This window comes from Lissotriton vulgaris, chromosome 8 (genome assembly GCF_964263255.1).
Source record: "Lissotriton vulgaris chromosome 8, aLisVul1.2, whole genome shotgun sequence".
NCBI lineage: Eukaryota > Metazoa > Chordata > Amphibia > Caudata > Salamandridae > Lissotriton > Lissotriton vulgaris.
In genome coordinates this window covers 1172940323-1172960952 of record NC_141696.1, presented here as the reverse complement: position 1 = coordinate 1172960952, position 20630 = coordinate 1172940323, and the positions used below count along the sequence as shown (strand labels likewise).

Below are 20630 nucleotides of genomic sequence, written 5' to 3'. Positions count from 1 at the left end.
GGAATCTTGGCTGGACCCATTGCTGTAGAGGCTCTAGCCTTCTTTATGTATGATTCAATTTGCTTCTCTGTGGGTGCTGTTATCTGCAGGTCAAGTTCATTCAGAGGCTTCTGATTGGAGAGTTCACTGCAACTGAGGTTAACCAGGTTTGCTTTACAGAGCTCAAGTAGATCCTTTTCCCAATCATTCTGAGAAACAGAAGAGGCATTAGGAGATTTTCTGCTTCCGACTGCTTCAGCCATAAGATGGCAGAATTTCTTACTATTTTGTTTCAGAGCTGCCAGATGTAAATCAACCCAATTTTGGTCCCTTATTTCTCTGCTGTTTTTATTCTTGATTCTTTTCAATTTTGCTTGTAGGGTAAAGATTTATTTCCTCCCAGAGGCAGAAAAGGCAACAAATTGTTGCCTAATTAGCTAATTCCGTCTTCTTGATACACCGCCCTCTGGATCGAACTCCTTTCTTGATGTGGAGACGGTAAATGAGACAGCCAACTTCTGTAGTGTGTGAACTACTAGTGAACGAGTGTGCTAAAAATTTAAGATTGGGTTGGTTTCTTTGTCAGTTGGACACAGCTACTGAGAAATTATTGCTGCATTCATTTTACTAATACTGTAAGTATTCCATATAATTATTTCCTGTTTTTGTGCCTTAAAGGTGATGCCACTTACGTGCAATAGGGACCAAGATGATATGGGCTCAAGACTACATTCGAGTTTCGGGTGAAGTATTGCGTGAATACTCCCTTGAGTGAATTGAGTGTTGATGTACTGAAACTTCTGAAATAGATATTGACTACAAATTATGTAGTCTAATATAGATAGGCCGGAGGCTCCCTTTCTTGAAGGTTGCCAGTATGTTACCTTCGATTCTACCATTGAGGATTACTCGGTTGATCTTGTTTGATAATTCTAATAGCATCATTCTGCATTTGTCGGCTTTAATAGGATCCTTCATCCGGAACAAAATCCTCGCTAACTCCAGCAACTCAATGGAACTCTTCTGCATCATCCAGCATTTCACCAAACCCCCCAGCGAAGCCACGAATGTCACACCCTCCCAGGACCTCTGCAACAAGCTCAGCTCCTACTTCCATCTGAAAAAATCAAGGCCCTCTTCGACAACTTCAGCGAACAGACTCCAGAAACCACTCCTTCCTCCAGCGATGTCAGCCAGCCTACCATCGCCGCCCGGACCCCGGACAGCCAGCCTACCATCGCCGCCTGGACCAGGGTCACCATTGAAGATAACGCAACAACCATGAAGAGCGCTCACTCAGGAGCCCCCATGGACCCCTGCCCACAGCACATCTTCCACAGTCGTCGCCACCATAGCACCTGAACTACGACGCATCATCAACGCCACCTTCAAATCCGGCACACTCCCCCGACAACTGGAAATGCGCAAAAGTCAAGCCCCTCCTCAAGAAACCCTCTGCAGACCAGACGGACCTGAAAAAACACCGACCCATCTCTCTCCATCCCTTTGCAGCCAAAGTCACAGAAAACATACTCAACACCCAGCTGACAAATTTCATCGAAGCGAACACCATCCTCGACCCTTCCCAATCTGAATTCCGCAGCAACCACAGCACCGAGACCGCCCTCCTCGCTGCCACAGAGGACATCCGCCTGCTCATCGACAAGGCCACACGGAGGCCCTCATCCTACTAGACCTCTCTGCCTCCTTCAAGACCGTCTCCCACCGCACTCTCAAAGCCAGACTCCACAACGCCGGCATACAGAGAACCACCTTCGTCTGGCTCTGCTCCTTCCTCGCCGGCGGAACCCAAAGGATCAGACTCCCGCCCTTCCTCTCCGGACCCACAGAGATCAACTGCAGAGCACCCTAAGGATCATCGCTCAGTCCTGCGCTCTTCAACATCTACATGGCCCCCCCTTGCCGCCATCGTCAGACAGCATGTACTCAGCATAGTATCCTATGCAGACGATACCCAGCTCATCCTCTCCCTCACTAAGGAACCTGACGCCACCAGAATCAGCTTCCAGGAAGGAATGAAAGACGTTGCATCATGGATGAGCAGCAGCTGTCTGTAGCTCAGCTTGGAGAAGACAGAAGTCCTTGTCCTCAGAACCGCCCTCTCAGCATGGGACAACACCTGGTGGGCCAATGCTCTCAGCAAACCCCCCAAACCCATGGACCACGCCCAGAACCTGGGCATCATATTCTACTCCTCCCTCACCATGACCCGCCAGCTCAACGCCGTCGCCTCCACCTGCTTCAACACCCTCTGCATCTTTCGCAAGACCTTCAAATGGATCCCCTCCGAATCCAGAAAACCGGTCACCCCCGCACTCCTAACAAGCAGAGGGGACTACAGAAACACCCTCTATGTTGGAATCAACAAATCCCTGCTGCGCAAAGTCCAGACCATCCAGAACACCAGCCAAACTCATACTCGGCATCCCATGACATGATCACATCACCTAAAACCTGCAAGATCTCCACTGGCTCCCGGTCATGCCAAGAGTAACTTTCAAGCTACTCACCCACGCCTACAAATCCCTCCACAACATCAGACCCAGATAGCTCAACAAAAGAGTCTCCTTCCACGTATCAAAGAGAAACCTCTGCTTCACCGACCTCGCCCTAGCAGAAACCCCGCACATCCGCAGAACCAGAGTGGGTGGAAGAGCCTTCTCCAACGTCACGGCAAAGTCATGGAATGAGCTCCTGGTCAACATCAGACGCTCCCCCACTCTGCACACCTTCAGGAAGAGTCTCAAGACCTGGCTCCTCGGCTGACTCGCAGCTGCACCTCCCCTCCCCCGAGCCTTGAGATCCTAAAGGGTGGGTAGCGCGCTTCACAATTCCCTGATTTAGTGATCGATTGAACAATGGTAAGTATTTTGAACGAGAGACTGGATTGGATGGGCAGCCAGTGAAGATATCTTAGTATTATGCTATTGTGTCTCACCTTAAAATACCTGAAATAAGACAGCCAGAGCGTTCTGAATTAGACCTAGACTATGACACTATTTCTCTGCAGTGGACCAGTAAATGCATTTGCATAATCTACTCTGGACAGGAGACATTTACCGCAGGTACATGCAGGCTGTTATTAATATAGGAGTAGATCTTGAGAGTCCAGAGGTGATTGAAACATACTTTAGCCACTTGTGAGTCAGTGAAAGATTGGCGTCTAGGTATCTACCTACACTACAAATAAATTCGACTTAAGAACAAACGAGAATCATTGGTTCTGTCCAACATGCATTTAGCCAGGACCTAGGGGCATGTGGAGTAAGCAAAACTTTGGTCTTATATCGATTTGATTTTAGGAAATTGACAGACAGCAGTCAGCTGGTTAGAGCAAGACAGTTGATCTAAGTATTTTGTAACTGGGATGATGAAATTCCTTCAGTAGGGTTAGAAAAGCCAAATATGAAATGGATATTTCCCGCGTACATACAGAAAAGTGCATCAAGCAAATGAAGAATGATTGTTTGGGGGGTGGGGGAGGGCACTTAAAAAGATTGTATAGAAAGTTAGAAAGAATTGACCCCCTGCAGCACACCACAGCTCAGGTGTTTGACCACAGATTAAAAAGATAATAGGAGATGATTTGCGTGAGACCAGAAAAGGACAGATACATTTGGTAACTTAGCTTGTGAACCTAGTTTCATCTAGGAGTTTTATAAAGATATTATAGTCTATAGTGTTGAAGGCCATATAATGGTCTAATACCTCCAACATTCACTAGTCAACAGAGGTCATCCACCACTGGGAGAATAGCGAGTTTGGTACTACACACTGACTGAAACTCCGTTTGAAAGGAGTCCAAGAGATTATTCTATTCGGCAATCTTTTGGTGCGGGTTAAAAGCAGGTGTTCATAGGTTTGCCAAAAAAAGGCATACGGGAGATCAGGCAGAATTTGTTAAGGGCCTGGGGATTGAGTGATGGATTTTTTCCAAAGAGGTTTAACAGTGGTTATCTGCAAAGCATCTGGAACATGCCTTTTATTAGCCACAGGTCAAAAAGTTCAAAAAGCTGGGTTTTACATAGCAGATTTAGTAGATTCTTTAAACTGCCAGGTACAGATCCTGTGTGAACCACAGGGGTGACAGCTCGCCATATCTGCATTAAGGTAGAACTTGCAGGTGGTAAAAAACATACTGACCATTTCTCTTTGCATTCATCCTTCCGCTGAAAAGTATTCTGGGTGGTTATGACGTCCTATAACGAGTGTTGACAAGGTGAGTAAAAGAACTGTAGTTTATTTCATAGAAAGACGCTTTGAAACAGTCCTCGCTTCGTCTGCTCAGTCTGCTCGGCAACAGTGTCTAGAATCTTCACAACCATTACATACACACATTCCATACCAAGAGACATCACGAGCCAGACTGATGCAGGGATGCAATCAGCTAATAATAGCATAGTATAAATGGTAACAGCATAGCATAAATGGTAACAGCACAGCAAACACCTCCTAAAACCATCTAATACATTACAAACTCTGAATGTCTTTGGTAACAAGTTTCTCCTACCATTAATGACAATGATATCACCAAGAATTGTATCCTTGACTTGTTCATCTTGTTCTGAAACATTCTCAGAAACTTGACCTTTCTGAACAGAGTCAGACACGCTGCTCATCACCTTTTGTTTTGCATTACCACAATTTTTAATCAAGTTAGCTACAACTGACTGGTCAAGTTTTCTTATTGGAATCCGATGTAAAGTCAAACTTCTCTTGACTGACCACGTTTCTATTCCTCCATCACACAAAATGTGTGCCGAGTAGAATCAATGGAAATTACCTTGATTAAGCTCCAACAATCGTTCTTCCTCAAAAATCTCTATTTTTTTCCTACCTTTTAAAAAAGAAGGTTTTTTGAAATTTTGAAAGACCTTTGGGTACAAAACTCATTTTTTGTATCAAAACCCAATCATCCACTTGAATGTTTTTCCCTATCACTTTGCTTCTCTAATCATAGTATGCTTTTCTTGTAGATTGTATTTTTTCTACAGTTTTTCTAACTTCAAAAAGATCCTTAATTGCAACACTATTCTCAGAACCCATCAATGGAGGAAATGATTTTAAACATCCAACTCTCTTCCATAACAACTCAAAAGGTGTTGCCCCTGTTTAGAATGACGTGTATTATGATAGCTGCAAATTTGCATCGTAAATACTCATTTACATTTAGACTTGAAGAGATGGCTGTTTAAACAGCTTCTTTGATTATTCTATTTGTCCTTTCCAATAGTCTATTAGAATGTGGAGAATACAGATTTTCACTATAATGGCTAATGCCATTTTCTTTCAGAGAATTACAAATCTTTTTGGACACCAATTGAGTGTTATAGTCGGAAACCACCATTTTTGGTAGACCCTCCAAGAAAAATTAATTTGTCAAGAAATCAATTCTCAAGTCAACTGTAATTTCCCATACAGACTTAAAATATATCTAATTTGAAATAAAATCAAATCAGAATAATGAAGTATTTCGGATCAATGGAAAGAAAATTAAATGGTCCTAAAAACACAATTGCTATTTTATCCCACAGTTTCTCAGGCATCTCTACATTAATTAATGTTTTTTTTCAAATGCTAACTCTTATCTGATAATAGACCTTCATGACCTGTTTGAATATAATTGTCCACCATTTTATTCATTCCAGGCCACCAATTGGTTTTGAGGAGGTCAATCCAAGATGCCCTTCATGATCAATCGTAATCAGTCTTTTCTTCAATGTTTCAGACGGTACAAACAAATCCCCTGTGAGGACAATACCAGATTCAAAACTTAACTCCGGCAACACAGGATGAAAGTCCTTGAGATTACAAGAAGCACGCCTTGAATAACTGAGATCTATGATATGAATGTTTTTAATGAGATCTTGCTATTGTGTATCACTCATGCACTTATTGTGCCATTCATCAGGAGAAATAGCAGAGTTACATCTTTCAACTACATCAACTACACATTCATCCAGTAATATCTCATTATTTTTGTCACAGCACTGTACAGGAAGATGTGATAAACAGTCAGCCCGAACATTCAAACATCCAGAAACATAGAAAACCTCAAAATCGAATTCTTCATTTTTTTTTTTTTTTTACGTTGATAAAGTCTTTATTACATAAAAAGGTTTTGGAGAAAGCAGGCAGTTGTTTGCATGTAAAGCACCACATGTGCTGCAAACATTAGTACAGGTGCATCTCAATGCAAGGCACTGCAGTCTTGCAGGTGGGGCACCAATCAATCAGGGAAGGAAAGGGAGCAGAAATCAATGGACAGCAGTGATTGGTGCAGATTGCTGCTTCAATGGACAGCTGACCCTGCTCTGGCTCAACGAGTGACCGGAGATGGGTGGAAGCCTCGCCGCCTTCTTCCGACATGTCCTGGTTCTGAGAGCGCGGTGCAAGGGTCAGGAATGTCTGGTTTATTTCAGATAAGGTCCATTTGAATAACTACAAATAATGAAAAATATGAAACTTAAGTCGAAACATTCAGGCCACAAACAGGAGAAGAGAAGTGCACTTCACATCCAAGGCACCAGATTGAGTAGCTATCCTCCCAAACCAACCCCGCCCTAGTCAAATCTCAAAGTGCCAAGAAATCAGGATCCTTCAAAAGAGCTTCAGCAGGGACAGGAGGGCAGCGAGTCCAGCCAGCATGGAGAGTTTGACAGCAGTGCCAGAGTTGCACAGGTCACCGATACAGCAGGAATGGGTGACTGTGTAATCTATACCTATAATAGTGTTGGTCTCGTTAGAAAGACACTTGGTGATATCCAGGCACCCCTTGGCCTTTATCTTGATTACACCTTTAGAGGCTGTGCGGGTGTCGCACGTCTGGAGGAGGCCGCAGGTGGTAGTGGTAATAACCAGACACGGATAGTCGCACTGCTTGCACTCCAGCCCCTCACCCAGGGCCAGGCTGCAGAGCAGGAGGAACGCGGCGCTGATGAAGGCCTTCATGCTTCTAGGAGCTGGACAGAGGACCGAGTACAAGCGAAGCTCAGGAAACAGGCGGGTAACCCAAAATCGAATTCTTCAAATGAAGTAATCAACCTAACCAATCTAGAAGATGATTTACCAACACCTTTATCACCCATTAGATATACCAACGGTTTGTGATCTGTCATAATTTTAAACTTCTAACCCCATAAGTACGGTTTAAATGTATTTATAACCCTAACACAGGCCTGGGTTTCCCGCTCAGTGGTGCTATACTGAACCCAGCACCCTTGAGAGTGTGAGATATAAATGCAAAGGTCCTCTCTTTAGAATGTATTATCTGGCATAATACAACACCTATTCCAATAGTTCTTACATCCACAGTATTCTCATATGGCTTCACTTGAACAAACAGCCTCAAACCATCACACTTTAAGGATTACGTTTTTCCCCTCTTCAAATGACTCAGTTTATTCTTCCTTCCTTTTTCTCAGCAACTGTTTTAAAGGTTCAGAAACAGCAGTAAAACCACAAGCAAAAATCTAGCATAATACACACTAAGCCCCTGAATAGAACGTAAGCTTTACTTATCAGTTAGAGTGGAGCCTCCTCCTTTGCTTTAAGCAAAACTTTCTTGGGTTCAATGCCTCTCTCAGAAATGCAATGACCTCAGTACTCAATTTCGCTTACTCTGACCTTACACTTATCCTAACAAACTGCCATCTCACGTTCTTGAAGAATGAACAAAACCTTGCTCAGAATCATATCATGTTGAGCCATAGTAGATGCAAATATTATAATGTCATCTTGATAAGCATCACAACAGCTACATCCTTCCACAAACCATCCATAAATCTCAGCAAAACACTGCCTGCTGATGCCAACCTAAATACCAATCTTAGATATTTGAATGCTCCAAATGGTGTAATAATAGTCGTTAGAAGTTGTGACCTGTCAGTCAACCTAATATGATGGTATTCAGGTTTAAGAACACATTTACTGAAAATACAAGCATCACCTATTTGGGCTCACATTTCCCGTATTTTTGGAAGTGGATGACATTCAACAATGATATGAACAGAGATCAGCACACAACCTGATTTAATTATTTAATTATTCATTTTTCGTGCAATCACAATACTCAAAACACACTCCGATCACTCTACAGGAGAAATTATCTTGCCCACACACATTCTTTCCAAAAATACCTTCAACTCATTACGTACACTCAAAGGCGCATTTCTGACTTTATCAACAGTGGGTATAGCTTTTTCTTTTAACTATTATGTGAAAAACCTTTCACACACCCAATTTCTACCTTAAAACTCAGTTCTAGTCTTTCAACAAAACATCAATATCCTCTACACTACTGGCATCAATCTTCATCAATGACGGTTTACCACTGATTAACTCACTATATTGTGAATCTTCTTCCACCCAATCCAGATTCAACTGTAAGGGTAAAGAAGACCCAGGTTTAAGAAGGATTCCTAATCGGGCTTGATCCATCCATCCAAACACATCTTTACCTTTCACAGCTACATACACACTAATGAGAATCTTCCCTCCCATGAATGACACTGTGTCCTTAAACCACCCCAGTATCTGAATCTCAAATCCACCAAACGCCTTTGGTGAAATGTCACACACATGCAACCGCTCATCTTTCCAATTTTCCAAGAAGGTAGATAGATCGAAAATGGGGGAGCCCAAATCTGACATTACCGGCACTTCAACTTTGCCAATGCCTATAATATAAAACTGTCCCTTCCTTGTTACTCTTTCATCAGATGTACTTGTGAGAATAATTTTTTTTTAAACTTATTCTGACATTCAATATAAAAAATAAAAAAATACAATCTTTATTTAGATACAAAACAAATATCGTTAAGAGAATTACAGATTTATATTATTCATAGATAATAAAACAATGCAAACAATCAATTGTTAAAACCGCTTCCCAAGCTGTGAGTGCATACGTAAAACAACCCTTACTCGCAGCCTACTATTTAAACTGTTCTCATCGCTAGCTGCCTAATGGATTGGTTTTTTAAAAAAAATTTTATTCACTCAATATATTCTCTTCATCAATTTGTATTATGGCGACATTTGTATTTTTCTTCCTGTTAAACTCACACCTCCATCTTTTGATCTACAACTGTTCGAAAAGTGAACTACCTAATCACATTTTAAACATTTGCGTTTTATAGCTGGGCACTTTGGGGAATTTCCTGAATGTGTTTGTGAACCACATTAACAATACATTTTTGTATGACTGTCAATTTCCACTCTCTTTTCCCTCTTTGCATCCACACGTACAGCACTTACACTTACTTAATCTTTGCTACTATTATTAGACAAAATGTTGGAAGATATCATACATCTTTCAACTCACTTGGTGATCCCAATCAATTCAGACAAAAGAGGGGTTAAATGTATATAAGAGTCTTTCTTGCATTTTCTTGCTGAAACATTCTAAAACTAACTGATCATGAAAATCTGTATCTATACTGCTTCCAAAATTGCAGGACACGGCTAAAATTTCGAGATTTGCAATGAATTCATCAAATGTTTCTTCACTACTCTGCGTGAAAAAAAATGAACTCTCTCAACAATTACATTTGACTGTTCACTGAATTGTGTTTCCAACTGTACAGCGGCTTCATAAAAATCATCCAGAGGAATATCTTCATGTGGTTCAACCTCTGGCAAATTATCAAAATTCACTGGAGCAGCAGCACCTAAACAGCTTACCAAAATTGCTGTTTTTCTCTCCGGATAAAACTTCTGGGCATCAACGGCTAAAAGACAGTTCTATACCAAGATTGCCATTTAACCACAGGTTTACCTGGACATTATAGAAAAAGTTTGTGGTTGAGCTACAAACTGTTGTGAGGCATTGTTCTCTTAACCTGCTCCTACTCCTGCTGTCCAACCACTGAGTGAGAGATAGAAGGAAAAAAATATGAATACAAGTGTTGTTTCCACTGCAGCATCGCAAGTAAGTACTGGTACACTGGTGTGCATGTCACCGCAGGCGAAATCTCTCTGACAACATGTTTCTCAGAAACGGTATGCGTGTCACTGCAGGCTGGTACAGATGTGTTTTAAATTGGGTCTGTGAGCATACCAATCAAGTAACACACCTCTTTCTTAAATGGTATGCGTGTCCCCACAGTCAGGTACTGATACGCTTAACTTTGAAAGCAGGCCCGATCCAAAATGGCCACTCCCGGCGTGCATGAGATACATCCTCCCTTGGCGTCAAGATAGACGTACTGGGATTGTAACTGATGCCACACGAGCAAAGCAGGTCGGCACGCTCGTGACAGGTACGCTTGTGCAGCGGTACGTCTCATGCATCACGAGAAACAATCTTCAGAGCAGCTATGAAGTGCACACTTTAACAATGTGATGATGACAGACTCAAAGTTAAAGGTAAAGACGTCTTCACAGCTATGACAGGCCCCTGTAAGGTCCTTAAAAAAATAAAAATAAAACTAAAGCACTGCTCCCCAGCTTAACCTTACGGCACAGTCAGAGCTATGCCGATGCCACATTTAAAGTTAATAAAAAATAAGCAGTCACAATGCCACCAAATAATTCTATCAATACTCTTACTGTGACACAGATTACGCATAGCACCTGTCTCTGTGGAACACAGACATGCGTTTCACGTTTATTTATGGTTGCATCAGTTCCTACTTGCCACAGGCTGAGAACACCACCCTCAGACTCGCAGAAAATTGTCCTGCTAGATGTCCAACATAGGTCACCAGTAGCTCATCATCAGGCCTTGATGTATAGATTGTAGACCTTATGATGCTACAGAACTCGGTCGGGGCTTCACTTTGCAGCAACACTTGCCTCCAGGAACCACCACAGGAGCCTTACACAGCTCGTCGCCAATATTTATGTGAAGTCCAATAACGAGTAATAACAAAGTAAATAAAACAACTGTAGTTTATTTCATAGAAAAAAGACCTGAACTAGTTGTCGCATCCTCTGCTCAGTATGCTTTGCAACGGTCTCTATGGAACCAGGAGCCAGACTGATGCAGGAAGATGCAATCAACGAATAACAGCATAGTATACATGGTAACAGCATAGCATACACAGTGGTGTACATTTTCTCTGGTTTTCAAAAATTGTACAGTGAGTCACATCACATAATCTAAATTGTGTTTACTAAAAAAAAAAAAAGAAACTAACATTCAAAAAGAAAAAGGGCTTTACTTTGAATAAAGAATGTACAAGTACTAGTATCCTATCAGAGCTATTTTGTTTCCCTTTACTAAAATGAATTCTGAGTAAACGATACCAGGATCCAAACTTGAAACTTCAGTTCACTGAGATTTGTGTAGCTAGCATTTAATTCACTGGGCTGCTTTAAATGCTTTCATAGATTGAAGCTTTATAAGAGTGGACATGAAAAGACCAAAAGTTAATTTACTCACTTCCAGCAATGGAAGCCCTTCATTAAACCAGCCAAGTGTCTTTAGGAGAGGCCTAGGTAAAGCAATCTTGTATGTAAGGACGCATCAGTAGGTCACACAATCAACTATTAATGAGGAGAATAAAGTATGTTACTCGATCTTTAAAGTTTTGACAAAAACGTATGAACAGGAGAGCAGAGGTCAAAGCAAACTTTCCAAAACACTAGTTCTTAGCCTCTAACATCCAGTTGGAGAGTATGTAAACCAACCAAGCTCGCACAAGTACATTTTTACATGTTGGAAATAAACACGGTCTGTGTTGTCAGTCTACACAACCCAATTGTTCACAACCAGGCAGGGGTTCAGTGTTTTAATGCTAGCTAACCAATACACGAACCAATAGTTGCACACTACCAGCCCATAAACAAGAAAGAAATGTTCATTCAACTGGTGCAACTTAACTGACAGGAATGCTATTAAACTTGAGGCTGTATGACATGTCATCGACATTTATTTTTTGCAGCTTGGTCTTATTTCTCGTAAGTAACCCTGGAGGAAAGAAACAATAAACCAAAGCAGTGAAACATGAATAAAACAGTAGATGTTAAGGAGAGGGAGTTCTTGAAAGGCCTAGTCCAAGAGTGGCAAGCAAGCCAAGAATTGCAGACGTACCAAGGGAGGGTGTTTAAACATCTGCGTCATACTTAGCTTTGCATGAACAACGTTTGGATGCAGTAGCAAGATAAGTATAGAAACCCTATACACCACCTATTGCATTGTTTATGAAAATAAAGTTCATTTAGTAACTAACTACAATGCGAATTGAAAGTCATTAATATAATTAGAATATACATCCCTATGGCCAGCTGCCTACATTATCAGAAAAAAATGATTACCAAGATTTCAAATGCAAAGCAACCCACCTGATGTTAAAATATCTGTATGGTTTCTACGTAGAACGTGGAACCAAGTCAGCTTCAGGCCTTCAATTGTAAATGAAAAATTACTAATTATGTGGATTCTCTTAGAAATATTGGTCACCTTTTTTAAGTCATCCACCAAATTAGTTTAGGCCTCCTGGAAGAGGCCAATGGTGTCTTTGGAAACTCGTTTGTGATTCAAGCATTTCTTATCCTACAGATATTACAAAAATAATGGTCCATAATATGTCAACGAAAAACACTTGATAACACTACCAAATAAAATGTAAGCATAAAATGCAAACAAAGATTATATTACGAAGGCGCAGTGGGTGCCACTTAAGGAGTGTTCAATGCCTACTGAAACATGACACACGTGTAATAAACGTGATGTCAAATGTACAAGAACAGCGTGGCCTATTTATATCTGATACAAAATGTTTCAAGGGTTCGCGCTGTAGTAAAAGACGCTTCGATCCCATCAGAGTTGTGGGATCATCATCAGAACTCTAAGTAGTGGAGCTAAAATTTACAGAAAAGAAGAGGAAGTAAGAAAATAGAAGCTGATGATTAGTGTCCTTACATAAGACTAAAAAAACAATAGATTACTTACATATATTGAAAAGCAGAGGAGTTATATGTAAGAAGAAATACAGTCAGAGATGACTTGCAATGACCCCAAGGGAATTGTCAGCAGATATCAGAAAGCTGTAAAAATGCTCACCATCAGCTGACCAGAGCTCATTTGGATAAGATAATGGCACAAAATGTGATAGATGCCCGAAAAGTTAGATTACACTTAGTTATCATGCAACGTAAATGTGGCAGGATAAGTACAGTGACCAAGGTATAGAAAAGTACCTGAGCCAGGAGTGAATCCCTGTAGAGAATTCCCTTAGTGATGCAGTCTTACATAAAATGATCCCGACGCTAGTGATCTGTTGAGGTGCAGCGTAAAATTAAAGTGTGCACCTGAGCTTCATAAGGAACATTATGCAAGGTATGCAATTGGAGAGCAATCAGCAAAATATATTTCAGCGTAGGGGCTTTTGGAGTTGCCACTGTATCTTGTATGTGATCTTCAAGTTTGTTGCAAAGGGACGCTTCTGAGCAGAAGCAGCATCGGTTGTGGACGTATGAAAATAGAGACTGGGGCACTGAAATAAAGCAAGGAACAATGTGTATACACTGGTGCGGCAGCCATTTTGAAGAGGATAGTCGAGAAGTAGTTTGAAGGGGAAGTACAGACAGGACCTTGATACACATGCGAAGCAGATGGGTCATTTTGAAAGGGATATAGCATACTGCTAAATAGTGTAAATATTCTATAAGGAAAAATTGCACAATTATTCATAACCAACCAAATCTTATCAAACAATGTAAAGTGAAAAATCAATGTTCAGATATAGCAAATAAATACCAAGAACCTAAGTTCATGACCGTTCATAAATTCTGGAAGTCCATTGAGGAACCATTAGAGCTGAACAGGGTGCAACGACAATGGGAGTATTTTGCCATATGTTATATGTTGTTTTCCATTGGGACAATCCCAAAAGTTCATGTCCGAGCTATGATTTCTAGAAGTCTTTATATGTAAATTGAATACAAAACTGAGAGTACTTAAAACTCTTACTGCATTCAATCCTCTTGTTGGTTTAATCCAGATTTCATTGCGCCCATTTTAAGGCTCTATCGCAATTCTTCCTTATTCAGAAGTTGTTCCAAATTACCACCTTTTTCAGAGAAGGTGACATCTCAAGTCACCTGCTATCTGACATAATCCTTTGTATGGCCTTATTCAATAAAGTGTGTCACCAATGGTGCAGTCAGGACCTTGCATTTGATCTTTTGTGTGGTTGGACACATATACAGTCGATTAAATGGGCAAAATATAGCATACACAATGTTCATTGTGCTGTAATTGAAGAATCTCTTGAGAGATGTAGTCACATTATGGCAGCTAAACACACTGGTTTCAATTGTGAGAGAACATATAACATAATTTCCACATTTGTAGCGTCCGATGAGGTGAGAAATGCCTCAGTAGTCAGTGAGAGTTATAGGAGCTCTCTGCAGGGTTGGGCAACGAGGACAAGGTGCTCTTTCAAATTATTTATTTTTAAGTATGCCAACTTCGGAGGCTTAAATGCAAGGTCACAAGCTGGCAATACCATCCAGCATTTTTTGATACACTTTGAGACAAATTGTGAGGCTGGTAAAAAGGTGGTCACATGCACCAGTAGCTCAGATATTCCTTTTATCCATGGCGTCAATAAAGTGTCCCTTGGGCAATAGCATGATCTTTTTACTGAGAGTTTCACTAAGCACTTTGGGTAACCTTGCAACAGGAGTTGATCAGTTAGTGTCTCTGCCTACCTAAAGAAATCCAAATTTTTCTTACAATTGCAACGAATTCTGAGAAACTGTTTACAAGGCAATAATTCCCGAAGGCATCAGGGATGACAACTTTTATAGTAAAGGAATGTAATACTTTCTGTTGGTTTTCAATATAAAGTGGTATACAACTGATTGTCTTCCACTTTCACAGTTACACCTAGAACGGGAATTTGAACATCACTATGGTACATAGCGAATCTGAGTCCTTTGAAGTTTTGGTTCAGCCACCTCTGAAAATGAATATAAGAAAAATATAGTCAATATACCTTATGCAAAACAGGATCCGGTTTCTAAATGGATTTGTAGAGGCCAAGATTGCAGTGGTCTCTAGGTTATCCATATAAAAAATAGCTAAGTTAAGTGCGAAAACCACTCCCATAGATGTGCCCTTGATCTGAAGAAAGAACATTTTGTCAGAATGGAAAAAAATCTGAGTTGATGTTAAAATAAGTAAGGAAATAATGAACGGCGCAAGGAGTTGCATCTTTTCAAATGCACTGGAATATATTTATGTTCCCGATTACCAATGTAACACAATACTGTAAAAACACGTACCTGGCATTGCATGATAAATACTAGGCCAATACTGTCCGCTGTCCCGCTTCATCCATACACGGACAGTCCTGTAGGGGAATAAAAATCCATTTGTAAGAAGGATGTTACATTGCCTTGCTACAGAGAAAAATAATACAAATAACATTAGTCTTTGAATATAAAAAATGATATGCACTGGGTAATCAGGAATTTGAATCAATAAAAATTTCACATACATTTTCATAAAATATATTAAAAACAACAAGAGCTACATGCTTGCTGTGACTTTAAATAGCAAGGAAATGTACATAAGCAACAATAATAATAATTCTATAAAGTACTTGACTTCATGAATTGCCAAAGTAATTGGTAAACTTGTTGTTCAAACCTTTCACCATTTTTCTTTACAACACAATATAAATGCCTACCGCTTTTCTGTAGCAGAGGAGGCTACAGAAAAGCGGTAGGCATTTATATTGTGCTACTTTTATAAATCTGACTCTCTCTAGCAAAACCTCATGTCAACAAATATTTGAAAACTATATCGAAAGAGTGTGTTGGGTTAAGCCCTTTCCTATTTTGTCTATTTTAGGCTCTGCTTGGATGGTTCATCTGTCAAGCCAAATTCAATTCGCAGATGTATACACGAGATACGGTGATAACCTTATTATAAGCTTTTTTTAATACTGTGGCAAGTGGATAGATATATGGATTAAATAAAAGGGGAGAGAGAGTTGAGGCCTGTTGAACTCCCCAGAGTAGAGAAGTAGGAGCAGACGAGAAAGGACCTAATTTGACTTTTTGTGTGTCTTTTAGAGATGGAAGGATGTATCTATTTAACAACTGCATCTTTTAAAATGCTTAAAATATCAGAATTGCGATATGAAGCATTAAACAAAAACAAGTTAATATTATTATTGCCGCTTCACACAGAGATATGGGAGCACTATATATATATAAATATATATATATATATATATATATATATATATATATATATATATATATATATATAAATAAAATAAATTGGTTGAAGCCTGAAGTATTTTCAGTGGAGATGGATAGGATGAAGGAAGAGATGAGGATTTAAAAAAATGTCACAAAGGCAGCACATCTCGAGCACAACTGATATTTGGGAGAGGTGGTTCCATAGTCAGGGGGATGCATTTGAAAAAGCTTTGGTTTAGTTTTGTTGAATAGGTTGATAGTGAGATGAAAACAATTGTTTGAGAAATGCCATCCAAATCGGATTTCATGGAAGGAAGATAGTTAAGCCTTTCGTAGTCTGATGGGTTTCAAGGCAATACGGAGAAGTTGACAAACTATACTACCTTAAATTAAAACAAATGAAGATTTATCACCGGTTGCATGATCAACTGATGGAATACAACACGTTTAGTTGAAGTCTGTGTTCGGATGACCAATGGGAAGGGAATTTCCATAGCAACGTTTGGATATAATCATGGTCTGAATCACTGTACGGAAACCATATACTGGAAAATCTAACCTCATACAGAAGCAGAGGCTGAGAAAGAAAGACCTTGTAGGGTGTGTCAAACTGAGATTTGAAACAGATAGAAGTATCATATTTTTGACTGGGTAGAGCAAAGTGGAATGTCAGGGGAGTGAAGTCATGTGTAAGGTGCCAGAGTGACTTAAGTTTGGAAGAGTGATGAGAGGCACAGAAAAGCAGAACCTCATTCTTGTAAACGTGAGTTTAGTAAAGTTAATGTCCAGTTGTTGAAAGTGTCAAAGCAACTGATCAACGATTTACAAAAAGGGGGTGGTGATGAACAGAGTGTCTGAGTTAAACAGACCACTCTTACCCAGTCCAAAGATCAGGGCTTGATCCATCACCGTTATTTATCTCACTGCCCCATCCCAGCTCAGAACCTGGCTATATGCAAATCGGTCTGTCCCTGGCCCAGTGCATCATGGGAACAGGGCAGACTAAACTACCAAGCCAATTCTTCACCAGAAAGGAGACAAGCTACCGGGGACCGGTTTCTGGCATTTCAGCCTTCTTCGGCCCGGCTTGCTTGAATCCTGATGGAGCAGTGAGAAAGGGACTCATGTCTGAGTATACCCTGCCACACCTATAGTGGCCAAAAACGATTTACAAAAAGGGGGTGGTGATGAACAGAGTGTCTGACCCTTGCTCATTGCACCATCAGGATTCAAGCAACCCGGGCCGAAGACGGCTGTAATGCCAGAAACCGGTCCCCGGGAGCTTGTTTCCTTCCCAGTGTAAGAATTGGCTTTTGTAGTTTGGTTTGCCCTGTTCCCATCATGCACTGGGACAGGAACAGACTAATTTGCATACAGCCAGGTTCTGAAACTGGGATGGTGCAGTGAGCTAAAAAACGGTGTTGGATTTAGCCCTGATCTCTTGACTGGGTGAGAGCTTTCTGCTTAATTCAGAGACTCTGTCCCTCACCACCCCTTGTTGTAAATATTTTTGTCCACCCTAAGCGTGGAAGGGTATTCTCAGATGTGAGACCCTTGCTCATTGCACCATCAGGATTCAAGCAAACCGGGCCGAAGACGGCTGTAATGCCAGAAACCGGTCCCCGGGAGCTTGTTTCCTTCCCAGTGTAAGAATTGGCTTTTGTAGTTTGGTTTGCCCTGTTCCCATCATGCACTGGGACAGGAACAGACTAATTTGCATACAGCCAGGTTCTGAAACTGGGATGGTGCAGTGAGCTAAAAAACGGTGTTGGATTTAGCCCTGATCTCTTGACTGGGTGAGAGCTTTCTGCTTAATTCAGAGACTCTGTCCCTCACCACCCCTTGTTGTAAATATTTTGGTCCACCCTAAGCGTGGAAGGGTATTCTCAGATGTGAGACCCTTGCTCATTGCACCATCAGGATTCAAGCAAACCGGGCAGAAGACGGCTGTAATGCCAGAAACCGGTCCCCGGGAGCTTGTTTCCTTCCCAGTGTAAGAATTGGCTTTTGTAGTTTGGTTTGCCCTGTTCCCATCATGCACTGGGACAGGAACAGACTAATTTGCATACAGCCAGGTTCTGAAACTGGGATGGTGCAGTGAGCTAAAAAACGGTGTTGGATTTAGCCCTGATCTCTTGACTGGGTGAGAGCTTTCTGCTTAATTCAGAGACTCTGTCCCTCACCACCCCTTGTTGTAAATATTTTGGTCCACCCTAAGCGTGGAAGGGTATTCTCAGATGTGAGACCCTTGCTCATTGCACCATCAGGATTCAAGCAAACCGGGCCGAAGACGGCTGTAATGCCAGAAACCGGTCCCCGGGAGCTTGTTTCCTTCCCAGTGTAAGAATTGGCTTTTGTAGTTTGGTTTGCCCCGTTCCCATCATGCACTGGGACAGGAACAGACTAATTTGCATACAGCCAGGTTCTGAAACTGGGATGGTGCAGTGAGCTAAAAAACGGTGTTGGATTTAGCCCTGATCTCTTGACTGGGTGAGAGCTTTCTGCTTAATTCAGAGACTCTGTCCCTCACCACCCCTTGTTGTAAATATTTTTGTCCACCCTAAGCGTGGAAGGGTATTCTCAGATGTGAGACCCTTGCTCATTGCACCATCAGGATTCAAGCAAACCGGGCCGAAGACGGCTGTAATGCCAGAAACCGGTCCCCGGGAGCTTGTTTCCTTCCCAGTGTAAGAATTGGCTTTTGTAGTTTGGTTTGCCCTGTTCCCATCATGCACTGGGACAGGAACAGACTAATTTGCATACAGCCAGGTTCTGAAACTGGGATGGTGCAGTGAGCTAAAAAACGGTGTTGGATTTAGCCCAGATCTCTTGACTGGGTGAGAGCTTTCTGCTTAATTCAGAGACTCTGTCCCTCACCACCCCTTGTTGTAAATAAAGCAACTGATCAAGCAGATATCCCATTTAAGTTGAGTTCATCTAGTAAGAAAAGACAAAACAAAAATCACATGCTTACCAATGACAAACTTCAGAATTAAGTATGGTGAGATCATAATCACCTACTGGAATGATGGTTGTTGCCATGCTAAACAAGGGACACAATCCAGATTGGTAAAGAGTAAGAAGGATGTGAAAAACAAAGAGTTCTAGCAGTTAGTTAGTTTGCTAAGCTATAGGAGTCGACTAACAGATCAACAGTCGTTCAGCTAATGAATGTCAAAGGACTTTCTTGATGGCTGTTCATACTTGGCTAGAGGAGAAACAAGCTGGCGAAATGGAAATTGATCAAGGAAATATAAATGTTATTAAACATTTTAGCAAGCTCTTTAAAAAGCTTTGGTGGAATGGCTTTATTAGAGCAAGCAGGTGATTTAATTTCAGAAATCTGGGTGTAAAAGTCAGAGAGGGACATTTAAATAGGTAAAGCAAAGACCAGAGTAAGTAAGAGAGAGACAAGACTGTAGGAAAAAGAAAGGTATATCACAAAGGTCGTTCATTTACCAGTGATTCAGGGTCTTGGAGGTGCAATATTGAATGAACAGTGGTATAAGAAGGTTGAACTGTTGTTCCTTTCTCAAAAAATCTCCCCAGATAATTTAGAGTGAAGGTGAATTGTTTCTCAAGGGAACGCAGATTTGGCTTTGATGAAACTCCCTTAGTTTTATCCATGTTTTTTTGTAAAACAGCAAATGATGCTTCTCTCCTCTCTGACTTGGAGTACCTGGAAAGGTATGAACAAAATTTGTCATTTTTGAATTGCCAAAAGGCAAATCAGCAAATTAAATTATAGGTAGGGTTATTGAACAGAGAGGCAAAAGACACTGGAGGACGGTAAGATATAGTATGTCATAGTTTTAAGAATGGAGCTATTTTCTTATGCGACCGGAGATTGTTCTTCATAATTTGGTATAAGCTGTTCGTAAAATGGAGAGTTAGGTGATTAAACAAGCCAATGGAAGTATTATTCTGAATGTGCATAGATTTTTGGAGAAATATTCAGTTTCAGTAAGAACCCTTACTGTGCCTAAGGAGTGTGATGTGCTTAATAAGGTCAACACGAGTTACAGTAGCGTATAAGAATAGAAGCATACTTTGGTCATGGAGTGCCAATAGAGAAAATTATTCTTTTCAAATAACACAGGGGCTAAATCAGATAACTGATGAGGATATCGCCGAATAAAAGATTTGGTAGAGTGGTTTGTGAAATAAAAAGCATTCAATCACAATATTTTCCACAATCTTCAACTTTTAATTAACCTCTGGCTTGAACAGACGAAACGTTCAGATACTGCGTAGCAAAGTACACAAAGGTTAATTAATACACTGAAAATACTACTCAATATCATTAGTAGTCACTGTTTTCTATGCTGATGGTAACAAATGTCATTTTTAGGTCTCGCCTGGCGTTGCAGCGCGAAGCGCTGTCGCCAGCGAGACTTATTGTGATTGTGTTGCCTCTCATGCGGTACAGACCGGGGCACGCGCCGATCGGGATCTGTGGACGCGCT

General features: G+C 40.9%; 2 protein-coding genes across 2 annotated transcripts in view; both read right to left on the bottom strand.

Annotated features, from left to right (window-relative positions):
* The window catches only part of WDFY2 (WD repeat and FYVE domain containing 2), a 538880-nt gene that overhangs the window by 428763 nt on the left and 89487 nt on the right, over positions 1 to 20630 (bottom strand). The window contains exon 2 of the mRNA XM_086935032.1: positions 15238 to 15305. Within this exon, the coding sequence (XP_086791158.1) occupies positions 15238 to 15305 (68 nt within the window). The remainder of the gene's footprint in view (positions 1 to 15237; positions 15306 to 20630) is intronic.
* LOC147698445 (sperm acrosome membrane-associated protein 4-like) lies at positions 6601 to 6981 on the bottom strand. The gene has a single exon (XM_086933594.1). The coding sequence runs from the start codon at positions 6949 to 6951 to the stop codon at positions 6601 to 6603; it is 351 nt and encodes a 116-aa protein (XP_086789720.1). The 5' UTR covers positions 6952 to 6981.